Here is a 27,300-nt window from a genome sequence, read left to right as displayed (position 1 = left end):
GGACTAAATAACTGGATTGCATCATTTATGCTGATAACGAAACCACTCTGTCCCACCACTTGAAGTACCCTGCAGTATCTCCTCTCCAGGCTTCTCCGGGGGCAAGTATGCTTTAGGTAGAAGACATCTAGAGCTTTTGGGGTCAGTGGCCACTGAATAACAAGATCACCACAGAAAATGGACATTTTTATATTATTGAACTTGATGAAAAAAATGTAAATAAAGCTCTTTATCTTTGGTCTATAGAAAAAAGTAGTTCATTTTTTTTTTCTACTAAAGAAATAAAGTTTTATAAATCTTACATCTAAAGCTTTCCCATGCATGGTGGTCATACCAACAAACATTTTTTCTTACAGCCTCATACCCACCACATATTATGGGCATACTTACACTGTGAGATATGGCATGGCCACACACTATCTGGGTTCCTCCTCTGGGGATGAGATATTTCACCATTCCTCCCAATTAAAGGAACATGGGTGCAAATACTGCCTTATGTGACCAATTTACAACTTCAAACTGCATTGGGTGTACATGCTGTATGATTCAGCATACCCTTCTGATCAATAATTTAGACTGGTCGTGCAGATACACTGTACAATTTTATTGGCTAATCAATGATTTCGGGCGAATCAGTATAGTGTATGCCCAGAATTAGGTATAATAGTAGATCAACTCTTTGCGCAGGAGCTGTTTGCAATAATTATCGCATATGTTATTGCATATGCGATAAGTATCTATGCGGTAGCTGGCGATGTGTGACGGAGAGGGGCGGTGTCTTCGCGCATCCTGCCCTGTGTTTGAAAAACATCAGGCAGGAGCTAATTGGTTGGTTGTTTATCACTCTCCATTTTATCACTTTTGAAGCTTAGTGCATCTGGCCCTATGACTTATGTATTGTATATATATATATATATATATATATGTTATAACTGTGTATTTGCCCTCCAGTGTACATACTGTATCTTCTTTTCCTGAGTACAGATTCTTGTAACGTGCTCTACATATATGTGTAACATGCTATACTTGTAAATATGACCTGCTCTTTTTCACCGTAATAATAAAGTACATATGAACATCATCACTATGAACTTTTCCACATCATGTAAATTACACTCAGCAGCATAATCACCTTCTTATACTTTCTGTCCTTCATACATCATTAACCCTTTCAGTGCCAACATTGCTGTGAGTGATCCTCAAAGTATCTGCTAAAAAATGCCAGTGCCACTCACAGCGATTGTTCTTTTTTGGGGTGCTATACAATATTTAACTAAACTTCAATTAATTGACGTGGCTCTATTAGTATTTATTTATACTAAAAAGCACAGTCGCTGTGAGTTATGCTGGTGTTTTTAGCGGATATTTTGAGGCTCTCTCACAGCAACGTTTGCATGCAAATAGTTAATATTCAGAGGAGAAGTCAATTGTTCATCACACGGGCAGCGACTAGATGTCACCTGACAGAGCAATACAATTGGTGCCAGCATCGGCATCTTAGCTTGTGTCCCTCGGAAGTGGCAAGCTGAAATAAGCAGAAAGGGATGGCTCTTTTATGCGACATGCGATCACTTTGGCCAAGTTCAGCTGTGTTTGCGCAGGTAAACCTGGTCTCTTTACAAGCAACAAGTGCAAAATAAAAACAAGCAATTGAATTGCGTCTTGTAATCTTCTGACATTCTAGACATTGGGTGTGCAGCCAGTGAGATAATTGAATTCTCCCCAAAATAATCAAACTGATTTCAAATAGAACCCAATATACCCATACGATGATCATTTGAAATGCCATGTGCTCTGCCAGATAAAGAGCTTCAATTGAAATTTCGGATTATCCTGCTTCATTTTGCTGTTGGAAATTGAGGGTCCCCCCATGTTACATTTGGGAGATCCTTAATATTTATATGTACCCTGAATATGGTGTTTTGGAATTATTATTTCATAAATAGGCCTCTAAATATGTAGAACTACTACAAATAACTATCATCAGCATGGTGTGTTTAGAATTTATGTTGTACAATTAGAGGACATACAGTAATATAAAGGCTAGCTCAGACCTCTACAGTCACAATAAATAAAAATGTAATGTACTGTAAAGGGTTTGTGTGCTATGTTATTTGAAGGATATTATATTTACTTCTCTTCCAAAAAATGCTTCTCTTTCACACCAGTTGCCACCACAGCAAAGTATAATTCTGGCAGAAAGGTTCTGACATAAATTGCAGCCTTTGGGACAGGATTAGCCATGAACACTTCCTGTTTGCGTCTGCTGACTGTGCGGAGAACTTCCTCTGCAACTTCCACAGGGTGCACGCCATAGGACAATTTTCTGAAAAAGACTATGTAAAAGCAAAACAGTCAATAATTCGTTATTAGAGAGTTAATATCCTAAAGAACCATCTTTAAAAAAATATATATATCCATATGTTATGGGCGGTCGTCAATGTAATGGGGTTTACTTCGCGACTATTTTTCCAGGCACAAATTCCTGCCAAAAAATTGGTATTCAGCCACAGAAGCCTATGCATTCCACATAAACTGTGTAATCAATGGGTTGTTTCCCACACATGACCCATTTTTTTTTTTTGGGGGGGGGGGGGGTTCCTTTATAGCTACAAGGTTCAGTCCAACTGTATGAAATACTTCCCTATGAATATCTTTGAAAGCAAAAAAGGAATGGTGAGTGATACTCTGGGTTGTTATCCTATATACTGACATCTGCAGGGACATTCCATGTCTTTTTATTTTGTATGTCTGATTGGAGATTAATTCAGTATTTGCTGCTGTTGTGTGGTTTATTTTTTATTTTTTTTTGGGGGGGGGGGGGGTGTTATGCTGACAGTAATGGAAATCTGTTTTTCCCCAATATTTTCATGTTTCTATTGTAACGTTACTAGCATTAGATATTGCTTTCGATTTTTTTCTTTTTATATATATTTTCCTTGTTTTTTCAGGGTATGATGGACTCTAACACTTTGGGTGAAATTTACTACGGTGGGAGTTTTATTTCAGATGGGATGTTACAAAGGGCAGCCTTCTAGAAGGTTCTAAAAAATACATATATTCTGATTGGTTGCCCATAGCACCATCCCATGTGAAGTAGATCTTTCATCTTAGTAAATTTCCCCCTTTATCTAACTTAAGTACACGCCAATGCTTGTGAAAAATGATTGCTTATATTATTTTGTTTTTGCTGTTGTACTGCATGATAAAATGGTAATCTGTTCTTATTGTTTGTTCTCAATGACTTGCTTTCTTTCAATTTCTTTTACCGTCTGCACATTTTTGCTTAGGACATGTTCCAGGTAACCTTTTTACAAACTGTTTGTCAGGTCTTCACAAATAAAGTTATTTCATAATTGATGTGTTTGATGCTTAGCCATTTCACTTCTCATCATAACTATACATCACCACACTTGCTATATGTCACTACTGTATACCATAGTTGCCTACCCTCCTGCATTCTGCAGGAGACTCCCTGAAATGACAGCAATCTCCCTCTCTCTCCCTCATTAGTCTAGCAATCTCCCTCATTTCACCTAGTCCACATTACACTGTTACATTTTTTGGGAAAAAGGAATGAGAGATAGATACATTTACATTGAATCATCAACACCATTTCCCAGCACTTTACCAAGTATACTAACTCTTACTAACTGCTTTGGGCTCATCTATATTTGGATATAAGTCAAAGATTCCTCATAGAAGTTTCTAGGTGCCACATTTACAATCTCTTTTCACAATCTCTCCATATATGGAATTAAACACACCCTTTGGGAGGAGCATGACACGCCCCCTTAATGGGGCCCCTGCAAAATTATATTACCAACTATAATCTCCCTGAAACTAGTTTTCAAACGTAGGCAAGTATGCTGTATACACTACTGCTATTATTATTCTTGCTTGATGTGTAAACCATTTGCTGAATAAATTACTATGCAAAGGCCTTATTAATTACTCCTTGAAGTCAATGAGCCATATGCAATGTGGCCGGCAAAGGGGGTTAAATGGCGGGTATCGCTGAAAACAAGTGATCCTCGCCGTTTAACCCCCACGCCGGCCGCTCACCCTATTCTATGTTCTGGGAGAATCCTCACTGTCACAGAACGGCGAGGATTCCCCCAAACAGCAAGGCTCGCGGCTAATGCAGGGAGCCCGCTGCATTTAGCCGCGAGCCTCGCTGTTTTAGCGGCCACACGCGCTGTTTCCCCCTCGCTACAAAAATCTAGCGAGGGTGAAGCAGCGTGTGCAGGGGGTGAGTGGAATACTGACCCCACGAGCTGTGACAGCGAGCAGTCAGCACTGCTCACGGCCGCGGCTTGCAAAAATAATTAAATACACCCCAGTGACTAGAGGAGGGAGGTAGATTTTAATGGAAACATGATCGTGTACAGTGAGAACACTTATTTACTCAGTCATGTGCCTTCGTTGTACAGTTTTCACAATTTTCTACAGTCAATATTTCCTTTAGTTTCACTTTATTGGGAAGTGTAAAAGCAAAGTAACTGTCCTTACATTTCCAGATGGAGGCTTCCCAGTTCCCGGGCTCAGGTTGAAGGTGATATGACCGGATAAATGTGGGGCTCACAGTGCTCACAAACACATCAAACTCTTCTACTTCAGCTCGGAGGCAGTCAAAGAATCCTTGGATTGCATGCTTAGATGCTGCATCTGTATATAGATTGTGTTACGTGTTAATTAAACAACTAAACTCTTTTGAAAGCATGAAGAATAAAACTCTTATACTGCATGCTTATTCCGTATAGATCCTTTTCATAACTGTGGCACCTATCATTGGCCATTCATGCATTGCTTTCCTTACACAATTTCGGATGGCAAAGCTGAGGTACATATTCATAGCCTCCAACTCTACCGATTTAGCCAGTACCGTACCGGTTTCTAACAGTTTGTACTGGTTAAACCCCCCTGTACCTATTGTTTTTAGCCTCAGTGCAGTGAAGACAGATGGCTCCTACATTCTCATTGTTCCGTAGCATGCTGACGAGGCAGGGGCCGCATCATGCTCTGCATACCCTGTGCAGCAGGCGTGGTCTTTGCAGCCCCCAAGGTAATGGTTAGAGCTCCCCCGGGAAGGACGCGGATACTTGAGTCAAGGCTGTGCCGGGGAGAATGCTGTGGCAGGCGGAATGTGTGTGCAGGGTGTCCTGTATGAGGCGGGCTGTGTTCTCCATGCCCTGCAGGCAGGGAGGGAGGGAGAGGACTGTGCCAGACACACCAGACTGCTCTTCCTTCCACCATTGTGAACATTGTGGGGCTACTGGCTGCGTGCACTGTCAGGGAGGGAGGGGAACACTGTCCTGTGCAACTGCTGTTGCCTTACAGTTCCCAACCCTTGCACATGGGACAGGGGAGCCGGCAGTGATTTCTACACATCTCTCATATATATATCTGGGGGCAGGGTGCCATGCGTCGCTGACTGATTACTGTTGTATATAAAAGTAATTAGCCAATGCAGGCAGATCCCCACCCCCCAGTGATATATAGAGATGAATCAAGTTCAAATAACACTGTAGCCTGTAATCAACCAGAACCAGCCAGCACTGACGGCCCTCAGTGTACAAAGCCCCCTCTGATTGACACACCCCTGGGTGTTAAAGACACACATCTGCTATGTTTCAAGCGTAGCTGTTTTAAGCTGTAAAATGTTGGAGGGTATGCATATGGCCATGTCTGCAATGTTCTTAACCATGCCTGACTAAACCATGCCTCAGTCATTTATCATGAGTCCACATTTCTATTACAGCAGGGCCACTTCATTTGAGGTCTATGCATTCAGTCTCTATCTTCTGCCTGTGAAGGTGCTGACATACTGGCACACAGCACAATAACCTGGTAATACTTCTAGTTGTGAAGCACTTGGCACACACAGGAGTTCTGATGCATGTATCCCGCATCCACCTAATTGGTCTTGGCTAGAGCCACTTGTATCCTGTTCACCACACAGCCACTAGCCAAGCAACCAACTACATAGCGCCATTAAAGAATGTGCAAAACTGCCATACTGTACATGTGCTGGGTGATAATAAATCCAGCACCAACTGCACCTGCAACAGAGACAGCTTAACCGGATTCTAGTAGCAAGCTATATTTATTCTCTCCTCTCAGGAAAATGTCCAAACCATATATACAACTGTGTCTGTTATTAGCTGTTCTCATTTATCATGCAATATTCCTGGATAATTCCCTGAAAACACCTGTTTTCGGGGGTTAGCCACAAATATTAAGTATCACCTGAATGTATCAGATGGGACTGCAGCAGAAATCTCCGAATCCTGCCGCAATCCCTCCTGCACTGTCACTGGCAACATCCCCCATAAGTAGGAAGAGAAATCATTTGATGATCGCTGACCATCGAATGATTTCTCTCCCCTTTGGAAATAAAAGTCAGTCTGACCTGACTTATTTCCATTGGTGTCCACCAAAGAGGGGGTGGGCACTGATTTTGTGTGACTTCTCAGTACCTGCTTGCGTTTCCATCATTATCCCAGCACCAGCTAGAAGACTTTAATTTGCATCTTACTTCTTGTGTCTATCTGACCTTCCTTTGTGTCTACCTGAGATCTCCCATCTTCAAGTTCTTCCTATCCAACATTCTATCACTATGGTCATAGCTGGGAACGCAAAACCTCACTGATTTGACAAATAAGACACCGGGCCAGATAAACAACCAGCCAATCAGCTCCTACAGATGGGTCAGGTCCCATCTTGGCAGGGGATGGCGCTGGCATCGCCAGCCGCCATCCCCCACCAGCGCCATGGCGATGGTGAGAAGGGGACGTGCGCGCACGAGAGGCGCTCGCGTCCCCTTACGACGGCGCTTCCATCCGTTCCCCCGGGTCCCCGCCGGCTTGCCGGCGGTAACCCGGGGTCCCCGCCGCCTGCCCGCACCCCCCCCTAACCCCCCCTAACCCTGTCCGTCTCCCTGAGGTGGAGACGGACAGGGTTTCTGTCGCGCTGGCGACGGAGACTGAGACGCGCGTGCGTGTGAGACGCACACGCGTCTCAGTGTATTCGCTGGCGTGGCTGCTGGCGGGTCGCCAGCGCGGACGTTCTGGCGACCCGCCAGCAAGGATGGGACCTGACCCATCTGTACCTGACTGTGTTTGAAAAATGTCAGGCAAGAGCTGATTGGCTGGTTGTTTATCACTATCCATTTTATCACTTTAGGAGCTTCGTGCATCTGGCTCACCGTCTTTTCTTATTTATCTCTCAGTTTGATAATTTGCTGGTAATCCTAATGAGCTATACATAAAACTGCACTTCACATGGCATCTTCTAAGCTAAAATATTAACTCTACAGCTGGAAATTACACATCACCGATCATTCACAGTTCACATTGCTGGCAATTGAAAGAAGTACCCTTAATAAACTTAAAGAATTACAGGTTACATTAAATCCATTGATCCATAACATAATTACGACAGCAGCGACACTGTACCATCAATGTAAACTTTCACCTTTAGTATTAGCTACGAGATTGGTGGTGTTGGGCATTTTGCTTTTCGGAACAGCAGTCCCTCCAGCGGCTTAACTAGAAATGATGCACCCAAAATAATTGGTGGCGCCCCCATTCATTAATTATATTGTTTTTTTACCTACATGCTCATTGCCAAGGTTTACGTGCTCAGTGGCAGAAGGTTACATGCTTGTTTCCAGGAGGTTACTGCTCAGAGCACATCAGCACTCCTGGGACTGCACGTCCAGGTAGCGCTGTACGCCTTCCCTTGACAGATGCTAGAAGTCCAGTAGGACCTCTAGCACCTGCCTCCTAGAAGGCAGCTGCCATTTTCGGAAGGCCGTTTTTGCAGATTCCATGCCGTCCGCATGAAATCGGCAGAGATCCGGACCCGCTCCCTTCACTACTGTGGCTTGGCCCACAGTGGCAAGCCCTGTGTGTCACTACATGAACACAAATAACTTGCTGCAGTTTTGGATCTGATTACAAAATTGAAGGACAGTTACAGTAGATCCATATTTTTCATGGAATCATTTTAATTAATGGTGACAGGCCTGTGTTCGCAAGAATTGCTATAACATTGTAGTCAGTATTTATTGTTCACTAGAATCTTACCTAGTGGATGGAGAAAAAATATAAATTAATTTATATATCACATACCACTGAAAAACTGAAAATAATCTGATCCCAAATATATACATTACAATGAACTATTAAATACTGATGTATTGTATATACTTACAGGCGGCACGGAATGGAACTCCCAGTTTTCCTTGTATGTTATTTACTAGAACAATCTGTCCTGTTCTCCTTGAAATCATATGAGGCAGAATAGCTAGTGAAACAAAGGCAGTAATTATTAGAATGCTAGAAATGCATTTGCAGAGGTAAATAAAAGTGCTATTAATGCAATCACACAGGGATTTAGGGAAGAAGGGGGATCACCAAATCATGTGAAATCCCCCCCCCCCCCCCCCCCCTTTTGTCTTTTAGGAGATTCTTTTCATTATTATTGTGCACGGCCAGATTTAGGGGGAGATTCTCTAATCCCTAATTAGAATCTCTAATCTAACACTGATCCCTGTTGTAGGTATCAATTAGTCTAATACAATGCAGTAGAAGGAATAACCTTATAACCTATTTCCATGTACGGGGTAAAGGTATGAGCATCGGAGATTACCGTGAATAATTGATCGAGAAAGAGAGTGTGTCTTCTTTCGTTTATAATTTTAGATGTTAGTGTGGTCTGGCCGGCCCTTGCTTGTGTTGTGTATTCATGTCTTGCATGTATTTTTTTTGCATATGAAAAATAAAAACTCAATTTAAAAAAAAAAAAAAGAATCTCCGCCCCCCTTCGCCGCCCATCGCATTTATAATTATCGCATATGTTGTAACATATGCGATAATTAAGGCAAAGGACAGCTCTTGCGTTAAGAGCTGTCCTTTGCGGTGAGAGTCGCCGGGTTCCAGCAGGTCCCGGCGGCTCCCCCCTCCCTCACACACCCGCTGCGCAGGGCTCTCCTCCTCCCTGCACCCGGAAGAGGATCAATGCAGGGAGGAGGTCACAGGTCCGGGCAGCACAGCTCTGTGCTGCCCGGACACAGGTGAGGGGGCGCGGCGGGGGGTCGGCACGGGGCGGCGGAGGGTTGCGGTAGAAGCCCATTGGCTTCTATGGGGCATCGCCAGATTTTTCTGTCGATGCCCCCCTCCCCAAAATGCGGTAAAAACCCGATAACGGGGTTTTTACCGCATTTTTCGCTTAGAGAATTTCCCCCTTAGGCTGCCAGCTGTCAGTCAGCCTCATTATGGATTATCAACCCAGCTCCACCTCCTGCACTTTGATTCAGGGGCTGGACTTGATCCTGATCAGCCTGTCACCCTCTCCATGGATGCAGATGGGGAGTTGCTTCGCGGAGTGAAGGGACAGAGTTTGCAGGGGAAGGAGCCGGAGTCACCAGTTGATAGATACAGTATTAGCAAAGAGGGTACTTGTGTAATATCTGGGCGCCCGATTTTTTTCATTGTATTGCATCGCATCGCATCGCACTACTTAAGGCATGCAATGCAATGCAATGCAATGTGATTTTTAATTGTAAAGATCAGATTTTTAATTGTATAGTCACCCATGGGTGATTTCATACCCCCACTATCCAACTACGCATGGAGTTGATTTTATATAGTGTGGCGAGCGCAGAATACATGTAAAGTAATCCGCGTCCCCTCGCGGGGCTCGCTGCACTCGCCACGCTTCGGGCTCGGTGGCTCGCTGCACTCGGCACACTACATAAAATCATCTCCATGCGTAGTTGGATAGTGGGGGTATGAAATCACCCATGGCAGACTATACAATGAAAAATCGGGTCTTTACAATGAAAAATCACATTGCATTGCATTGCATCACATTGCATCGCATTGCATGCCTTAAGTAGTGGCATGCAGTGAAAAAATCGGGCGCCCAGATAATACACAAGTACAAAGAGCACTGTTGCGGTGGGGCGAGCCAGATCCACTGCTTGAGGTCAGAACACTGCACTTTGCTGATGGAGTGGGGATTGGAGGACTGCAGAGACTGTGGAGAATGGTGCAGGAACACTGGGGGAGGACTGCTGTGTGAGTTTGATGCATACCCACTACCTCTTCCTGGCATCACCATCCTCCTCTCAATGTCACCCTCTGCCTCTCCGTGTCACCCTTTACCACTCCATCTCGCAATATCTCTCCCGGTCATCCATTACATCACCCACTGCTTTCCACTGTCACCCATTCCCTGGCGTTACCCCAGGGGCGTAACTAACTATTTTGCGCCCCCCCCCCGCCACATGTTTTTTCGGCACCCCCGCACACACCTAACCTGCCCCCCTTCTTACCCGTACCTGCACCCGCGGTCTGCGTCTCGCCCGGCTCTCTGCCGGGACCTGCCTGACCGTTACGGTCCCGGCCGGGTCCTGCTGCTACAATGAAAACTGACTCTTAGAAAATGGCTGCCCCCATACTGCAGACAGAAAACTGTCTGCAGTATGGGGGCAGCCATTTTCTAATTGTCAGTTTTCATTGCAGCAGGAGCCGGCCGGGACCGTTACGGTCAGGCAGGTCCCGGCAGAGAGCCGGGCGAGACGCAGACCGCGGGTAACTATAGCCCCGCAGCCCCCTGGCGGCGCCCCCAATTTCTCTGCGCCCCCCGCCACCGCGGGGGCTGCGGAGCTATAGTTACGCCACTGCATTACCCACTGCCTCTCCCTGTAGGGTTAGAACCTTTATGCTGAGAAATTCTATATAAAGTGACCCTCCCCTTGGCCCACCCATTGACCCAGCCCCGCCTTATCATGGATTTTTTAACCTTTGCTTCAATTCTATTCTTGATTTTGCACACCGTGCAGCACACATCGTGATACTTATTGCACATTATGCCACACGCCGTTATGCCCATTACACATTATGCCACACACCACATTGCCCATTACACATTATTTTAGAAATGATTGGTCCCGCCTTTCTTCAATATAGAAAAGACGGTGGGATCAAATGGAGGCGCAGGTGCACAATAAGCTTTACCAATACTAGCAGCTGCTCAAAGACAGGTTTAGTCAAACCGGAGGATTAAACTTAAGCCCCGTACACACGGGGGGAGATATATTGCCCAGCAATATATTGCTAGCAATATATTGCTGAGCAATATATTGCCCAGTGTCTCCTTTGCATCAGCGACCCAAGATGGTCGCTGATGAAAAGGACCTCTGCTGGGGGAGCTGCAGAGGTAATTAGCTGGTCACAGGAGCAAGCTCCTGCGACCAGCGATTACAATGGGGCAGAAAACGGGAGCGCGCACCCGGCGATTTATCGCTGGTGCGCAATCCAATCACTGGCAATATGGTCGCCTGCGACCATATTTCCAGCGATTATAGCCCCTATCGCCCCCGTGTGTACACAGCAATAGAAAAGTGCTCTTTTAAAAAAGACAGTTGGATTGACTTTAGAGTTCATATTATAAGAAAATATTAAAAATACACACAACACTTAATAAACCATTGGAATATGATATATGTTCAGCATTAAATATTTGCATATTAATAAATACAATATTTCAGAAGCACAGTGTTACTTTCCGTTCCAAAAAAGTGGGGTTCCCCAGTATTTCTAAAACCAGCACCAGGCTCATGGACCAGTCCTGGTTCCCAAATATGGGGGACAAAGTTAATAGGGGTCCCCCATATTTTGATAACCAGCACCAAGCCCAAACAGTCAACAGGGTATGCCACAGCTGGGGGAGACTTTTTATACAAGCTCCCCCTGGCAAAAGCATTACCCCTGACTGGTCAGCCAGGACTAGGACCCTGGGGGAGGGGGGACCCCCGATAAAAAAGGCCCCCCTCCAGGGCACCCCTTGCCCGGGCTGATGCCCAGGGCTGTCCCAGGTGCCCCTGGGCAGTGGGCACCGAGCTGATAGCCAAAATGTATAAAAGAAATAAACTATTCAGTTTTGTTGTGGAACTACAAGTCCCAGCAAGCCTCCTATGCATGCAGGGACTTGGAGAACCACAAGTTCCAGTATGTGGAGCATTAAAGGGCCCATTGGTACTTGCAGTTCTACAACAAAACCAACAGTGAAAGAACACGTTAGAACAATCAAACTTTCATTCATTCTACAATCACTCATACATACTCACCTATACGTTCCAATGTAGGCCCATCCCCTTGTCCAGTGGAAATACTTAGGGTACCTTTGGAAAGAAAATATACTTACCAAGCAATCCAGCATAGATTGCGTCCTCTTCGTTCATGTAGCATCCACAGGGTTAAAAAAACAAACCAAGGGGTCCAGTTTCCATACAAACTGGCAATGTTAAAGGTTCCCATCATAGACGCCTATGTTAAATATTTACTTTTCTATAAATTTTCCTAAAAGGGATGGAGGAATATATACCGGGGATAGCAAGAGAACTTACAAAAGCTTTCGCTTCACTATAATCTTAATAAGATTTAATTCTACCCGACACTGGCCCTTATTCTGATTGACGCGGACTTTACCGCATACTTTCGGATCGCGTGTTTTCGGCGTCTGCGCATGCGTGGAGAACGCAACGCGCATGTGCCACGCCTTGACTCCGTACCAGTTCGGCCAAATCCCGTCCAAAACTGTTCCCCGCAATCAGTCGGGAAATATGGGCGTATTATGGGCGTCATGCGGAATGACACATGGGCGTAGTTTCAAAGTGGGCAAAACGGGGCGGAAACATGGGCGGATACGGGGGAGTACACTTATGTTGGGGGGCGTACATTCGGATAGCACTCCGAATGCACGCGATCAAAAAGGGCAGAAATGTGCGGTGTCCACAAGTGTACTATTGCTTAGCGGACACCACTCGTTCATGCGGTAGGCGAACGTACGCCTAATGACTACAAGCATTAACACCTGAACCCAATAGAATCGACTCCTTTACTCATTACTCACTAATAGGACGCTTGTCAGTGCTTTAATTGAAACCATTGCACTTCAATTGCTGTAAGGGTTAATGTGTGCAATGCATGTGTTAGGCATGCTTGTAAGGATATATTGGCATCTAATTGATTCCAATTCCAAATAAGAAGTTTTTTATGAGGATAGGTATTTGAATAAGTGGGTCATGTGATGTCTTGCAGAAGATACATAATAGTGGGTTGTTTGGCGTAAATACTCCGCTTACGTGCGGTAGCACCGCTTGGCTCCCGTTCGGATGCGGTATTCCCGAGCATACTCTGTAATACTCTGTAATACCGTGCAGAATCGGAGTGTTTCTCCCGCACACGCATGGTTTGTATGTCGTCCGTAAACACGCCCTGTTCTTAAAGAGTGAGTCCGTCCGAATGCGGAGGACCCGTGGGCGTTTCTACGGACGATGGCCGCACGCGGCAGAACACCGTGGCGTGCGGACCGCACCGTAAGAATGCGGGAATATCCGCACCGATCAGAATAAGGGCCACTGAGAGCAGGAGTATACGCCATACTTTGGCTTTACTAGCAAAATGTTGAATAATCAGTAGAAGATTAATAGATATAAAATCATGGAAATCAGTAGTGATATTTATCCCTAAGTATCTGAATTTTTTATTCCATTGCTAGGAGAGAAATTGCTGGAATAACAGGGGGAGACCCAATCAGTGGCATGATGAAAGACTAAAACCAGTTAATAAGAAGGACCGAGTATTTTCACATTAACGACCTCCAATAGAGCAGGCATGGCTACAGAGTAATCCTGGAGAAATAATAAATGATCATCCGCATACAAAGCAACAGTGTCCACTTGAGGACCAATGTGAAGCCTGTGAAAGCATATCTGTGGACCCCCACTGCATTCTGATATCCTCTTGTCCAAGTCCCTCTCCTGGCACATGTGGGGCCTCCAATTTAATATTTCTAAATGTTGAGTGTAGGTTAGCTATGCTTACCTAGCTGAGTTATATCCTTTTTACACACAGTTTTTAAGTGTTACTGTGTTGAGTCTGTTGATTGCCGGGCGCTGCAGGGCAGTCAGGAATCAGCGCTGGTGATCCCCAGAGGATCAATCATCACATAAAGTACATACATGATAAAATGTATATATATGTACCTAGCCATCCCTCCTGCACTCCTTGGTCGGCCGTCAGATGATTAAAAAGCTGGCCTGGAAGGTGTGTTTGAAAAAAAAACCACAACTTACAGTAAATGGAACAAAGAGAGCAATAAATGGTTGTGACAAGGGACATACACTTGCTGAGAGTACTATGCGTATTTTATCACAGTGATATATTAGGATACAAATATGATCACATCATAGTGGTACAAATATGCTGCTGGTAATTTGTTTTATTTTCAAACTGTTTTTTTATATATTTTAAAGATAACTTACTTTTTATTAAGGTAATGGGGCCAAAGTAATTGGCATCCATGATTTTCTTGTCCAACTCCAAGGTGACGCTCTGTGCTGGTCCTTTTATTTTCATGCTGGCATTATTAATTAGCACATCCACACATCCATAGCAATCTAGGATTTCTTTACCAATAGCTTCAATATCATTGATGTCACTAATGTCCAGTAAAACCAGCTTGGGTGTAAATGTCTGGGAAAGACACAAGTTATACAGTGCAGTCAACTAGAACTAGATAGATTCTATCGTTGATTACATTCGTATCTATGTTTAAAAAAAATGTTGCAGCACCAAAGGGCAAGTTAATGTTGTTAATAATGGTTGCAGCCAATATAGGTACCCTCATTCCGCATTCTTCCACTACCCCCCATCGGCAGGGGGGGTTCTGTGGGAGCAAATTACAAAAATTGTCTCATTGTAGCCCCCCCCCCCATTGCACAGCAGGGGGCATGGCCACAAGGACGTGATTGTGTTGGCCATGCCCCCACACCAGATAATCCACCTGCTGCCCTGCCCCAACCCTTTGCCGCCCCCCCCCCCCCCTGCTTCACTGAACTGCCTGGGGGGGGGGGGGGTAGAAAGGTAGAAAGTAGATAACTAGGACCCTCATGCATATACCATAAACCTGGTTGATTTTCATGTAATGAGTATATATTAAATATTTTGAGGTTAGGATTGAAATAGTAACTCACCACACTTGGATCTGCTACACCTATGAGGGCATCATGTAATGCTTCCAGCTTCTCCCAAGTTTTCCCGCAGAGAACAAGTCGAGCTCCTGCAGCATGGAACACCCTGGAGCATTCTAGAAATGTCACAAGACATAAACCAAATGTCAGTAACCTAGTACTTACTGAGCTTCTCTTGTACATCAAATTCTCAAAGTCTGCCTATCACTTAATTAAGGAAGTCGTCTATGACAAAGACATCCATGTTGTGCTTAATACAGGTGTTGGGAGTGGAACATCTAAGATGCCACCTGCACTGGAAATTGGGTATTGGTGTCAGTGTGGTTTTGGGAGGGGGGATTCAGTGGGCTAGGATTGCCAACTAATCCCTTTAATTCGGGACACATATTAATTACACAGGTTCTGTGGCAGTTTAAAACCAGGTGAAATGGAGTCTTGAGGTGTGGCAGTTTAAAACCAGGTGAAAGCCAGCCACATAACCTGTGTAATTAAAATGTGTCCCGAATTAAAGGGATGAGTTGGTCACCCTACAGTGGGCTGAAGTGTTGACTAGGGTACCGAGAAGCCTTTCACCGGCCCTGTCTGTATCTCATTACCCTTCCCTTGTATCTCCTAATTAAAGTCACTGGCATTGTATGCAAACAAGATTTAAACAACAACTTTATCAGCAGTGTGTGAGTGATTAAAAAAAAAAAAAGATTATCTATTCCAATATAAATTTGGGAATTATAGAAATATTTTAGAAGTGCAGAGAACGAGAACAATTATGGTACCAATACACTAGGGCGATTGAGTGTGTTTCGATATCGCACTTTGATTTCCCTTGAAGCACCCTGTGCAATAAATTGCATCTGAAGTGCTTTTTCCCTCATTTGATGTGCATACAATCATGCAATAAATAGCATGAGAGCTGGGCTATCTGGTAATATATAAACTGACCGATTGCATACCGATAAATCGCATTTGTTTAAAAGCCACATGCAATCGCATGTGCGGTAATGGTGGATGCATTAAAGATTTGTATGTAAAATGACTGTCAGGCAGTGTATTTTTAAGTGAAGTACAGTAATAGGGGCAGCTAGTGAAATACGGGAACATCACAGGCATTTTCTCTGTGAATCGCAAACAGTTTCTGGGGGAAATTTACTAAGATGTGTATTCTACTTCACATGTGATGTTGCTATTGGCAACTAATCAGAATCTAATTATTTATTTAGCACCCTCTGATGATAGTAGACAGGATCCGATTGGTTGCCCATAGCAACATCACATTTGAAGTAGAATACACATCTTAGTAAAAAAATTTAGCAGCCATAGGTGTATGTAAGGATATAATTAGAAATGAGGCTGGTGGGCATCTGTACACATTCAACTGGCTAGTCCTTTAGCATATTTTCACAGGACTACTTCGCATGAACTGGATTTGTGTCCACTGAGTCAGGTCTTCTGTTATCCAGTCTAGCTAATAATTACATAAATCTCAATAAATCTTGTTTTCTTACTGTTGTGCAGACAAACAATTGGTGCAACCAACCATCACAATGCTAGAAGAATGGTCTGTGGAAAACGGCATTATGGGATGTTAGACAGAGCAACATGGTGGTGTTTTCTAGCCAGATTCACTTGTGGGCATTAATACCAGAACATATATTTACTGTGAAAGCAGTATATACATATGCCTTACCTTTACCCAGTCCGGACACAGCGTCAGTAATCACAACTACTTTATTTTTCACCGCTGATCTGGACATTAGGCGCACAACTTCTCGGTATATATATATGATGCCACTTATCCCCAAGATAAGCAAAGGTATGATAAGAAAAGTAAGAAATCCCATCCTTTCCCTAAAGCTGAGAGAAAATATAGATGTAATGTAACAGTCTATAGTAAACTGATTAAAAGAATTAATTAAATAATTACTTAAAGTTATTCAGGTTGTGCACTATAATATTGTTTTGACTAAGATAATAAATGGATTCTGGGGTGATTCTTTAAGACAGACATGTGGTAAAAACCCCGTTATTGGGGTTTTTACCGCATTTCTGTATGCTCTATCCCCCCTCCGCAGTGGCAGCGCTGCAGAGGGAATCGCCAGCAAAAAAATATATTTTTGCAATACCAGACCAAGTTGAGAGGTCCAGGACTTGTTACTGATTTGAGGGTGAACCAGGCCATGTTTTTTCTCATTTAACATCTCTTTATAGTTACAACTAAGAAACCTGATCTATGCATTTCTTCTCTTTGGATATATTTCATATTTGTACACAAACCCAATGGTTTATGTACTGTACAAATACGATGGTGTGGGGTCTGCACATTCCGCCCCTCTCTGTAGACCCATAAAGAGCAGTGTTTAGATGGACTAAGCACTCACCACTCTGATGTCCTTTATCTCACCTGGAGACTCCATTATATTCAATATAGAACCAACCACCAACATTATCTACATCATTTGAAATCACTGGGACAGTTACATTATATACTATATATACACATTATATACTACGGTCTTTAAGCAGCCTAAACACACTACGGTTATGTAATATTTCACTTTCATGTTTTGGGTCTTATATTTCATGGAATGACAGTACACCTTTTGGCATGCATGATTAACAAGAAATAAAGAAATTACATCATATTTGCCAAATTTCTGTAAACCAGATCTCCAATGGGTGGCAGGAGGGGTGTGCTGCCACATTCTCAGCACTGTAGCCTTATCACTGCTGCTAAAGCCATGGTTTGCAGCATTTAATACTTATCAGCATTAGCCTAACTGTGAGATTTATCCAGGGCCAATGAAAGATTTTTCATCACCCTAGGCAAAACTCCACTGGCTATCGGCTCTCTGAGCTGCTGGCTATGTCCCCAGCCCCTCAGGCTGTAGAATAGACGCTGTGTGCATGCGCACAAAATGACACAGTCCCACACACAAACACAGTGTAAACTCTCTTTGCCAACTTGCAATACTCCCCAGTTCATACCTCCTAACAGTTGATTGAAGCCTGGGGGGACAGTTCACGCATGTAGACGGGGGCATGGCCTAGCGAAAAGGGGGCGTGGTAAATGTTTCCGCCGCTGCGGGGGCATGCCCAGCAGCTCAGTGAGCTGCTGGCTATGCCCCCAGCCCCTCAGGCTGCAGAAATAGATATAGCATGCGCACAGCGTCTATTCACGGATGACAGGGGGGGTTTCCCAACTGCCGCCCCTGCCACAGGACACTGCCAGCCCCAGGAGGGGCGCGGGACATCCCAAAACACTGGGACGTTCCCGCAATAAGCGGGACAGTTGGGACTTTAGTCTGCAGGATTCCCAAACAGGTAACCTGCAGCTTCCTATAATGAAAGCAGACTATACAGTGGGTGTATCCTTACAAGGATAGCCTAAAATTACTACAAACCATTTCATCCACAGACTGTTGTTTAAATATTAAAATGTACTCTACCTAAACAAATAAGTTACACATAAATCTAGACACGTAAACCAGTAACTCACATCAATGGGGCATATGTATCACGGGTTGGAGAGAGATAAAGCACCAACCATTCACTCCTGTCATATTTCAAACAGGACAGGAGATGATTTTTGTGTACTCTCTCCTCTCTCGCTCTCTCCAAGCTTTAATACATATGTCCCATTGATAACTTATAGTACTGTATGTATCGTAAAGTACTTAGATCCTGTATAGTATTTTTATTGTTGTGAAACATGTATTCCCATACTGACTTACATACCAAAATATGAGTGTCTGCGCGTATGTCTATATGCAGATTTGGTCACATTGATTGACACTATTATTTAATATTATGAAAGGTTCAAAACTACACTAGGATCATAGCAACCAATCAAAAACATGCTTTGTCTAAGTTGCACTAAACTGTTACATCACATGCTGTCTGTTTGTTATGACTTAAGTGCAGAATTGGAACTTTGAGAACATTTCTGGAATAACCTTAATGAGTGCATTCTTTTCTAGTCTTGCAAAATGAATAATCATATACTTACAAGGAACAATCCTAATACATAAAAAATACTTGATTTACTTACAGTTAAGGAACCCAGAGAAATAACAATTTTCTGTAAAAATTCTGTAAAAGAGCGCACAGTCCTTGAGCCTCTCCTCGGATGTCACCAGCCTTACCCACTAAAGAAGAGTAGAGAGTTATAAATAGGCCTCAGCTGTGTAACAGCCTGAGAGGTTAATTTCGGCCCCTCTGTATTATACAGAAAGAGGCTGACATTACAGCATTGGATTTCAAATGACTTTCTGCAGCACTGCATGCTGTGTATTTCCACCTTGACAGTTGTGAAGACCACTAACAATTCTTTACTACTACTGCTGCTTATACTGTACATTCTACACCAAGGGGTGGTGTTTTATTCCACCTCTGACTGGTTAGCTGGATTACACAACTTGTGAGCAGTGGCTGAACTATCTTAATTGCGTCCCCCGATGAAAATTTCGGGAAAACCCCCCCCCCCCCCAGTAAATTTAACATTCCCCCCCCCCCAGCCACCGTCGCCCATGCCCCTCCGCCACCCATGCCCTTCGTGCCTTACCCCTCCACTCTGCTTCCGTAGCAGGGACCCACAGGTCCCGGCTCCCCTCCTGGCTTCTGCTGCTATGAAAACGGACCATCACAAAATGTCCGCCCCCATACAGCAGACAGTTTCAGAGACCTATCTGCGCTATGGGAGTGGACATTTTATGATGGTCCGTTTTCAGAGCAGCAGAAGCTAGGACCACAGCACAGACAAGTAAATCTGCGGGTCCTGGTCGCAGCACAGAAGTGGCAGAGGCATTACAAGACCCCCGGCGCCCGCACTTACACAGCACCTCCCCACTACCGCGGGGTCTGTGGGGCTATTGTTACGCCACTGCTTGTGAGCCATTAGATTTAGGAACCCCTGATTGTCAGGTATCCAGTACATCCCATTACAGTCTAAAGGTACACTGCTATTTGTGGTCCCCGGACAATGAGACATTGACAGTGACATACTGATACATACCTCCCAACATGACCCATTCCGGAAGGGACAAAATGCTCTGTTCCTGGACTTCCCCCTAATATATGATGTGTCCCCTGTATTTCACCACAGGTGAGGACAATTATACATTAAGAGAGAAGTCCAGGTAGAAAGCATATTGTCCCTTCTGGAATGGGTCATGTTGGGAGTTATGCTGATATTTAAGCCCCTCATAAAACTCAGAAAAGGACACTTGGGATCACAGAGTAATGGGATAATGTAACTTGGGACCCCAAAACAATAGGACAATGACATATCTACTAGGAGCTTGAAGTGGCAGTTAGAGTTGAGGTTCCAAAACAATGGCAAACTTAAGGTGCCCATACACGGTACAAATATGGTATACAATTTGGACTAGATTGCATAGGTTTTGCAATGCAATGAGATGAGATCAGATCTAGTACAAAAAATATGTGCAGCACATACTTTTAGAGCTGTGCGATGAGATGTGTGACGGGAGCGCGCATCTCTTTGCACCCAGCAATTGTACCATGTATGGGCACCTTAACACCAGGGGCCTTAGAACCTTAGCAAATGTACCACCTGGCATACCCATACTTACACTCCCGGAATGGCCAGGAGTGTCCCTGAAAATTGTGTGTCCCCCCAGCCCCCCGGAAGGGTGTTCAAGCCTACCACATTACTTATCGGGCCCCCTCAGCAGCCCACACATTCCCTTCCTCTGCCGGTCAAATACTGCCATTTGCGGCTCTTTGGGGAGGGGGTGGTTCCTGATTGATGAACACATCTGCTGGTTCTAAGGTGATTTTTTTCCTGGTACCTATAGACTGTCTAATAGTAGAAATACGTGGGCAGGTTAACAATACGGCCCATGTAAGAGCAGATCTTCTTCCAGCAGGAGCCTGATGAGAGGCCTATGTCCTATCTGAATGAATGATCTGTGTATCTTTATTCAGTGGATTATTAAATTTTGCCTGTGGCGCATGAGTATCTACTGACTATCGTTCACTGCATGTTGCGATGGGACAAGTGCTTGAAGCACTGATATTGTTTGATGAATGAGATCTTTTAGAACTTTAATGATGTGTTGGAAATTTTCAACGATAGTTCACTACTGATGAGATCATTGCTAACTTTGTGAATGATCTTCACTATTTTAAGACCTTATACTGTATTATATTTATACCCCTTTCACATTGCAAATGCTGGGTTGTACCTGGGATTTGGACATGGGTGCAACTGCACAAGTTACATCTGCCCCACCTGCAGTGCACATGGTTTTGTCCATCTAAGAAGGACTTTGTCAGAAAGAGTGAACTAGAATAAGGCCCTCACTTACGTGCCGGATTCACTGTAGTAGAAAGGTGACTCTAAACTATGGGGGAACTCATTTATCTATGCCACCTAATTACCCCCCCCCCCCCCTTTCTACCCCCATTAGGAAGAGACAGGGCCAGTGGTAGGGTTTTTGGCATCTCCTGCAAACTAGAATGCTTTTCTGTGAGAATTACTGTCCAGGGCCAATGTGGAGGCTAAAATGTTCCACCTCACCATTAGAGGTGGTGGAATTCACTTTAACCCCTATCAAGTTCTTATCCTACATAGCCACTACTTGATCATCTCTGAAATTCTTGACTTGTTTGCTTACTTTAACTGTTTGCAAAATTAAATTTCTTTAAAACGTACACAGGAAGATCCATATTTGCCATTTTACGGCCAATTATTAATTTTCATGGAATTTATACAGAGCTTGAACATATTATTTTTGTGAAGAACTTTGATTCATATTAGGCACACCCACTCAGCACAGAAATAGCCATATTATAGATTGTGGAGGAGGACTCAGTTTGAGTCTTTATGTTCAGAACGTTCTGTGTATGCAATGTATCCCGAAATATCTGAACAATCAGCTTATTTCCTCCAGTACTATATTTATTACCTGCTGATTGAGATGACATGCACTGTACTGTAAATAAGAATATGGGAACATAATCCTGCAATACTGCCCACAGGTCTGACATAATTCTATGATGTTGTAGGTGACACACACAAATAATTATTGGTACATTGGGAATAAAGCAAGAATGAACAATTACTGTAACTGTGTACTTAAAAAAACATGTTTCAAGAGGTGCAAATACATATTTTTTCTTTCATGCAGGATAAATACTGGATACTTTTGCATGTGGCCCATGCTGGATTTCTTAATTTTACACTGCAACTTAGATTTGGACACACCCCACTCAAATCTAAATCTCTCTGCCCATTTTAAATTTGAGAGCACTAGCATGAAGTCAGGTTGATGCAGTGTGTGCATGTGAGACAAATCTGAATTGTAGGCGATGGCATTATGTACATTGCTTGGCATAGTGTTATATGAGAAGATCATTGACATGTGCTGTTTGACTGACAGAAAGCTGCTCCTACTAGTGCATGTCATAAGGGTGTTTGTACATTGTGTTATTCAGTGTTTGGCTACTGTTTTATGTAAGGGTGACCACATCCACTCCATGTGAGCACTTACTGGCTGTAGGTAGGAAGGGATACGGTCATTGGGTCTACAGCAAGTTGGTTGACAAGCATTGGGTAGACACCGTTAGGTCGACATGGGGATAGGTCGGCATGGTTCTAGGTCGACATGGGTCAATGTTGACATGTGTCTAGGTCGACATGGGTTTAGTTCGACAGGTTATTAGCATAGGCGAATCTATGGGGTGGTCCGGGGGTGCACTGGACCACCCATTAGTAGCTGAGGGATGGGGCTTTCCAACGAGCCCAGCCCCAGTGTCTCTAGCCCCCTGGGAACCGGAGATACTGACAGGCAAACCTGGAACGTTTTCCCTATAGGATAACATGGGACCCGCTAATTCCGTCCCCCACCCAGTTCAATGGCTGCCAGTTCCCCCTTCGGCATCACTGAAGCTCGAGGTTGATCTCAGTCGAACCCAAATCGCTGGGCCTTCAATCTGATACCAGGCTGGATCCATATAGGTTAATTGGTTCCAGGCATATTGAGGTTAAACCGTTTTTTTTTTTTTTCATTTCTTAAATGTTATTTCATGACTGTTTATGTTCTTTGGGGCAGATTTCTCTGGAACCAAACAGCCCAGTTTCACGGGACCAAAATCATTCGAAGCCAACTCAAAAGTTCTTCAATATTATACTGGTCTCATGTAAATGGGTCAGTTGGTTCCGAAGATATAGCTGGTTGGTTAAAGGGAGGGTAGGGAGAGGGGAGTTCCAGAAAATGCAGGGACTAGGCTGGTGTATAAGGGGTCAACCTGGGAATGTCCCTGCATGATCCTGGGACCATATTCCCGGGTAAATCCCTGCATTTTCTGTTGTGAAACAGCCGTGACCTGCAGTGCTCTGAATACAGCCGGGCAGCCCCCTGCTCTCTGCCCAGCTGTCAATGACTGTCACCCCTGCAGCTTCCGCTCCAATTCTTCTCCCCGCTTTTGTGGAACCCGCACGGTTGGGGGTGGCTTCTCATCCAGGGGATTAGACAGCAATAGTGGACAAAGAGTCGAGGGAACAAATGCAATTAAATGGGATACATTTTATTACTCGCCACTCAGCACAGGCAAACATCACGATCACAGCTTCCCCACGGACAGCCGTACAAATCGCTGCAGTAAAACAAATAAACAAGGTGATCTTACAACAATAAATGTATCAATCTTGCATACATTGGATACGCTACAAATAATAGCCTATACGGGACTAATCAACATCATCATTTCTGTTAACGTACTAAACGGACCCCTATATTTCAACTTATACTACTAATACATAATGCAAGGTACCTAACCCCACATGGACCAATGGTACCGGTACCCAATGATCATTACAGAACCGAGGTCTATGACTCGGCCGGTAAACAGGAATGAATGTACACTTTCCCTGTGGAACGTCTATAATAGACCGTCCGGCCTTCCTACGGATCAATAGCCGGGATATTACCTTGGGCAGGCCTTCCTACGGATTAGTAGCCTGGGTTACCACCAAGTAGGCCTTCCTACGGATCAATAGCCTAGGTAGTATAGTTGCCTGGGGCAATTCTGGGTGGCGTCACTATACCCTAAGTGGCAGTTCAGAGGCACAATTCCCCTGGTAGTCGGGGAGGGGCCTGAGTGGCTGTTTGTCAATGTCATACGTATGACGGGGCTCAGTGAGGGCTAAAGGAGTCCTGCCCTGCGTAGGTAGATGAGGGCAGGTCCTGGTGAGGTCTACTCGGCTGGGGGGGGGGTGTGTATAATCAGGGTCCGGGTGCACGTAATTAGAAGGGCCCCACAATGGCTCTCCCCTTAGGAAGATTTTGTATAAGGCCACACTGGCCGACTCACGTGTCTCTGGGCTGCCTGGGATGCTGGCTTGTCAGCTCTCTCCACTCCGGCTGTCACTGCCCTTGAGCTGCTGCTGCTGTGTTCACAGTAGGACGCTGGCCCCCACTGGCTATCCTGTAGATGACGGAGGCCAGGGTGTCTGGTAGCGTGGCACTGCGGGGTGCGGGTCCTATGTGCCGCCGGACGCTGAGACAGGAGCTGTCCATCACCGCTCCGTCTCTGTCGCGTCCCCCTGCCCAGCTTCTGCCGCTGCTGTGCTTCCTCTCCTGCCGACGCTGCTCCCGTCCAGCAGCCTGACTCTCCACCCCTGCTGCCAGACACTGCTCCGGCTGCCGCTCCTCTCTCCCCGTTCAGCCTATTCACCCGCCCGCCGGTGACCTCTGACCCCTCTCCTTTTCGGCTTCTCCGCGCACTGCTGCTTCCTCCAATCCCGGCCGGGCTCCTTCTTTCATCCCCAGGGTAAGTCCCGCCCCTGGTCTCAGCAGCAGCGGCAGCCGCGGGGAGGGCAGTTAACCCCCGCCACGCTGCGGAGTTAATCCTCCGCGTTTTAATAAGGGGGACTCTCTGCCGGGTACCACATTCACCCCCACTTTTCATGGCCGTGTCCTCACGCGCCAAAGTGAAACTTAGGTGTTCCTGGTTCACTGTTCTGCCTCTTCTACCAAATTCTGTAGCATTATCTCCTTTGGGCCGGTAAAAACGCCTGCGGAACAGACGTCGGTTGGAAACAAACTGGCTTCTTTTAACTGGTACGCTACCAGGGCCAGTAACGTTTGCTGCCTCAGCGCCCTTCTCTCCTTCCACCACATCAAATTCCACCGTCTCGCCATCTGCAATACTGCGCCGGGACTTCCGGGGGTTGTTTCTCTTTATGCCCCTCTGGTGGACAAAGATATCATCTTTTGTGTCGTTCCTGTTGATGAAGCCATATCCCCTTCGGACATTAAACCACTTGACGGTTCCTTGTATCTGTGTAGCCAGCACTTTCTTCTCTGCTTGGCTCCTCTGGACGCAGATGGTGTGTTGCAGGGTTCGCTTCTCAGTCTGATCTTGGGTGACCAGTTCTTGCTTCAGCGCCGAGATCAACTCTTCAGGGCAATTGCTTAGAATGTTCATGCCTAGGATGATAGGGGCCCCCTTTCCTTCTCCCCCAGTAGTCACCAGGTACCCCTGCTTGGGTAGGTGTGTTTGTCCTATCTTCAGGCCGGCCTCCCAGTATCCGGCGCAGGCGATCTCCCGACCATTGCTAGCGACCAGTTGCAACTGCGTGGGGGGCGGTGTGATTAATGTTTCTTTTCCCCAGTATTTTTGAAGAGTGGTTAACTGTATCGTGGATACTTGCGACCCGGTATCTATCAGGGCCAGCGTCTCTACCCCGTTGATCAGCACTTTGATCTTCGGGCATTGTCCTATATATTGGGACCGCCATTTCTCCGGGTCTGGATCTACTCCCGGCCCCCTTTCGTCGCCGGTCGGTGATCTGTTCTTTTGATACATCTCCCTTTTCATGTCTGCCATTCCTGCCATCAGCTGCTCTATTTGTCTGCTCAGCATCTGGAGTTTGTCTTCCTGAAGGTTCTGTCCACCTTGTATAGCCGTGTTTTTGCTTGTCTTGGTCCCATCCTGGCTGGTGGTGGTGGGCCCATGCAGGTCCCGCTGTTCCTTCAAACACAATAACTCGGGGTATTCATTTTCTCGCTTGACCTCGGTGCCAACTACTGCGATGGCGGCTTCTTTGAAGTCGCTGAACGATTTCCCAGACATCTGTCGACGGAGTAGCCTCAGTTGCGCACGCATACTTTCTTTCACCACCCCTTCTGTAAGTTGGACGGTCAGCGTCTCGTCTGAGTTTTTAGCTTCTTCTGGGTTGATGGCTTGTATTGCCCTCAAAATCTCCTGCAGACTGAGGGCGTAGTCCCGTAGCGTTTCTCCAGGTTGCTGTTTCCTCCCATATAGTTCCACCCTCAGCTCCAGAAGACTTCCTGTCTCAAACATGGTAAACAATCTCTTTAGGATCTGTTCCACTGTCTGTTTATGTTCTGGGGGCCATGACATCACCTCACGTAGGGCGGACCCAGTCAGCTGTCCTATCAATATTTCTATCGTCTGTTTCTCTTGAAGGATGTAGAGCCGAGACATCGATCCAATTTTGTTTTTAAACTGTGCGAACGTCGCCCCTGACGATTTGTTTGCATCCCCGCTGTAGGTCGGTATCCACGGGGCCCCGAAGTAGTACGGTAGCGTGATAGACGTGACCCCCGGTGGTACGGGCTGTTCTTGTTGGGGTTCCCCTCCTGGCATTGCATTTGCATTTGGTGGCGCTGGTGCCACTGGTACTTCCATCCTTTATTGCTTCCCAATTGTACCCTGGATCCTGTTCGTATGACGCCAAGTGTGGAACCCGCACGGTTGGGGGTGGCTTCTCATCCAGGGGATTAGACAGCAATAGTGGACAAAGAGTCGAGGGAACAAATGCAATTAAATGGGATACATTTTATTACTCGCCACTCAGCACAGGCAAACATCACGATCACAGCTTCCCCACGGACAGCCGTACAAATCGCTGCAGTAAAACAAATAAACAAGGTGATCTTACAACAATAAATGTATCAATCTTGCATACATTGGATACGCTACAAATAATAGCCTATACGGGACTAATCAACATCATCATTTCTGTTAACGTACTAAACGGACCCCTATATTTCAACTTATACTACTAATACATAATGCAAGGTACCTAACCCCACATGGACCAATGGTACCGGTACCCAATGATCATTACAGAACCGAGGTCTATGACTCGGCCGGTAAACAGGAATGAATGTACACTTTCCCTGTGGAACGTCTATAATAGACCGTCCGGCCTTCCTACGGATCAATAGCCGGGATATTACCTTGGGCAGGCCTTCCTACGGATT

At 45.2% G+C, this 27,300-nt stretch overlaps 1 protein-coding gene across 2 annotated transcripts; it reads right to left on the bottom strand.

Moving 5' to 3' along the window:
* Positions 1–1,261: 1,261 nt before the first annotated feature.
* On the bottom strand, positions 1,262–19,189 carry DHRS7C (dehydrogenase/reductase 7C). 2 transcript variants are annotated; one of them, XM_083145523.1, is made up of 7 exons: positions 19,092–19,189; positions 16,731–16,897; positions 15,050–15,162; positions 14,339–14,549; positions 8,218–8,310; positions 4,513–4,668; positions 1,262–2,336 (listed from the first exon to the last, which is right to left on the bottom strand). In XM_083145523.1, exons 2-7 carry the CDS (start codon positions 16,882–16,884, stop codon positions 2,131–2,133), a joined length of 933 nt encoding a protein of 310 aa, XP_083001649.1. In that variant the 5' UTR covers positions 16,885–16,897; positions 19,092–19,189; the 3' UTR covers positions 1,262–2,130. The 2 variants fall into 2 exon arrangements, with proteins under 2 accessions (XP_083001649.1, XP_083001650.1); XM_083145524.1 differs by lacking the exon at positions 19,092–19,189 and having other exon boundaries at positions 16,731–16,951.
* Positions 19,190–27,300: the final 8,111 nt, after the last annotated feature.

This window comes from Crinia signifera, chromosome 6 (assembly GCF_055691185.1).
Source record: "Crinia signifera chromosome 6, ASM5569118v1, whole genome shotgun sequence".
Classification (NCBI taxonomy): domain Eukaryota; kingdom Metazoa; phylum Chordata; class Amphibia; order Anura; family Myobatrachidae; genus Crinia; species Crinia signifera.
Note: the sequence above shows the minus strand (reverse complement) of the source record. Positions and strands in the feature narration are given on the sequence as shown.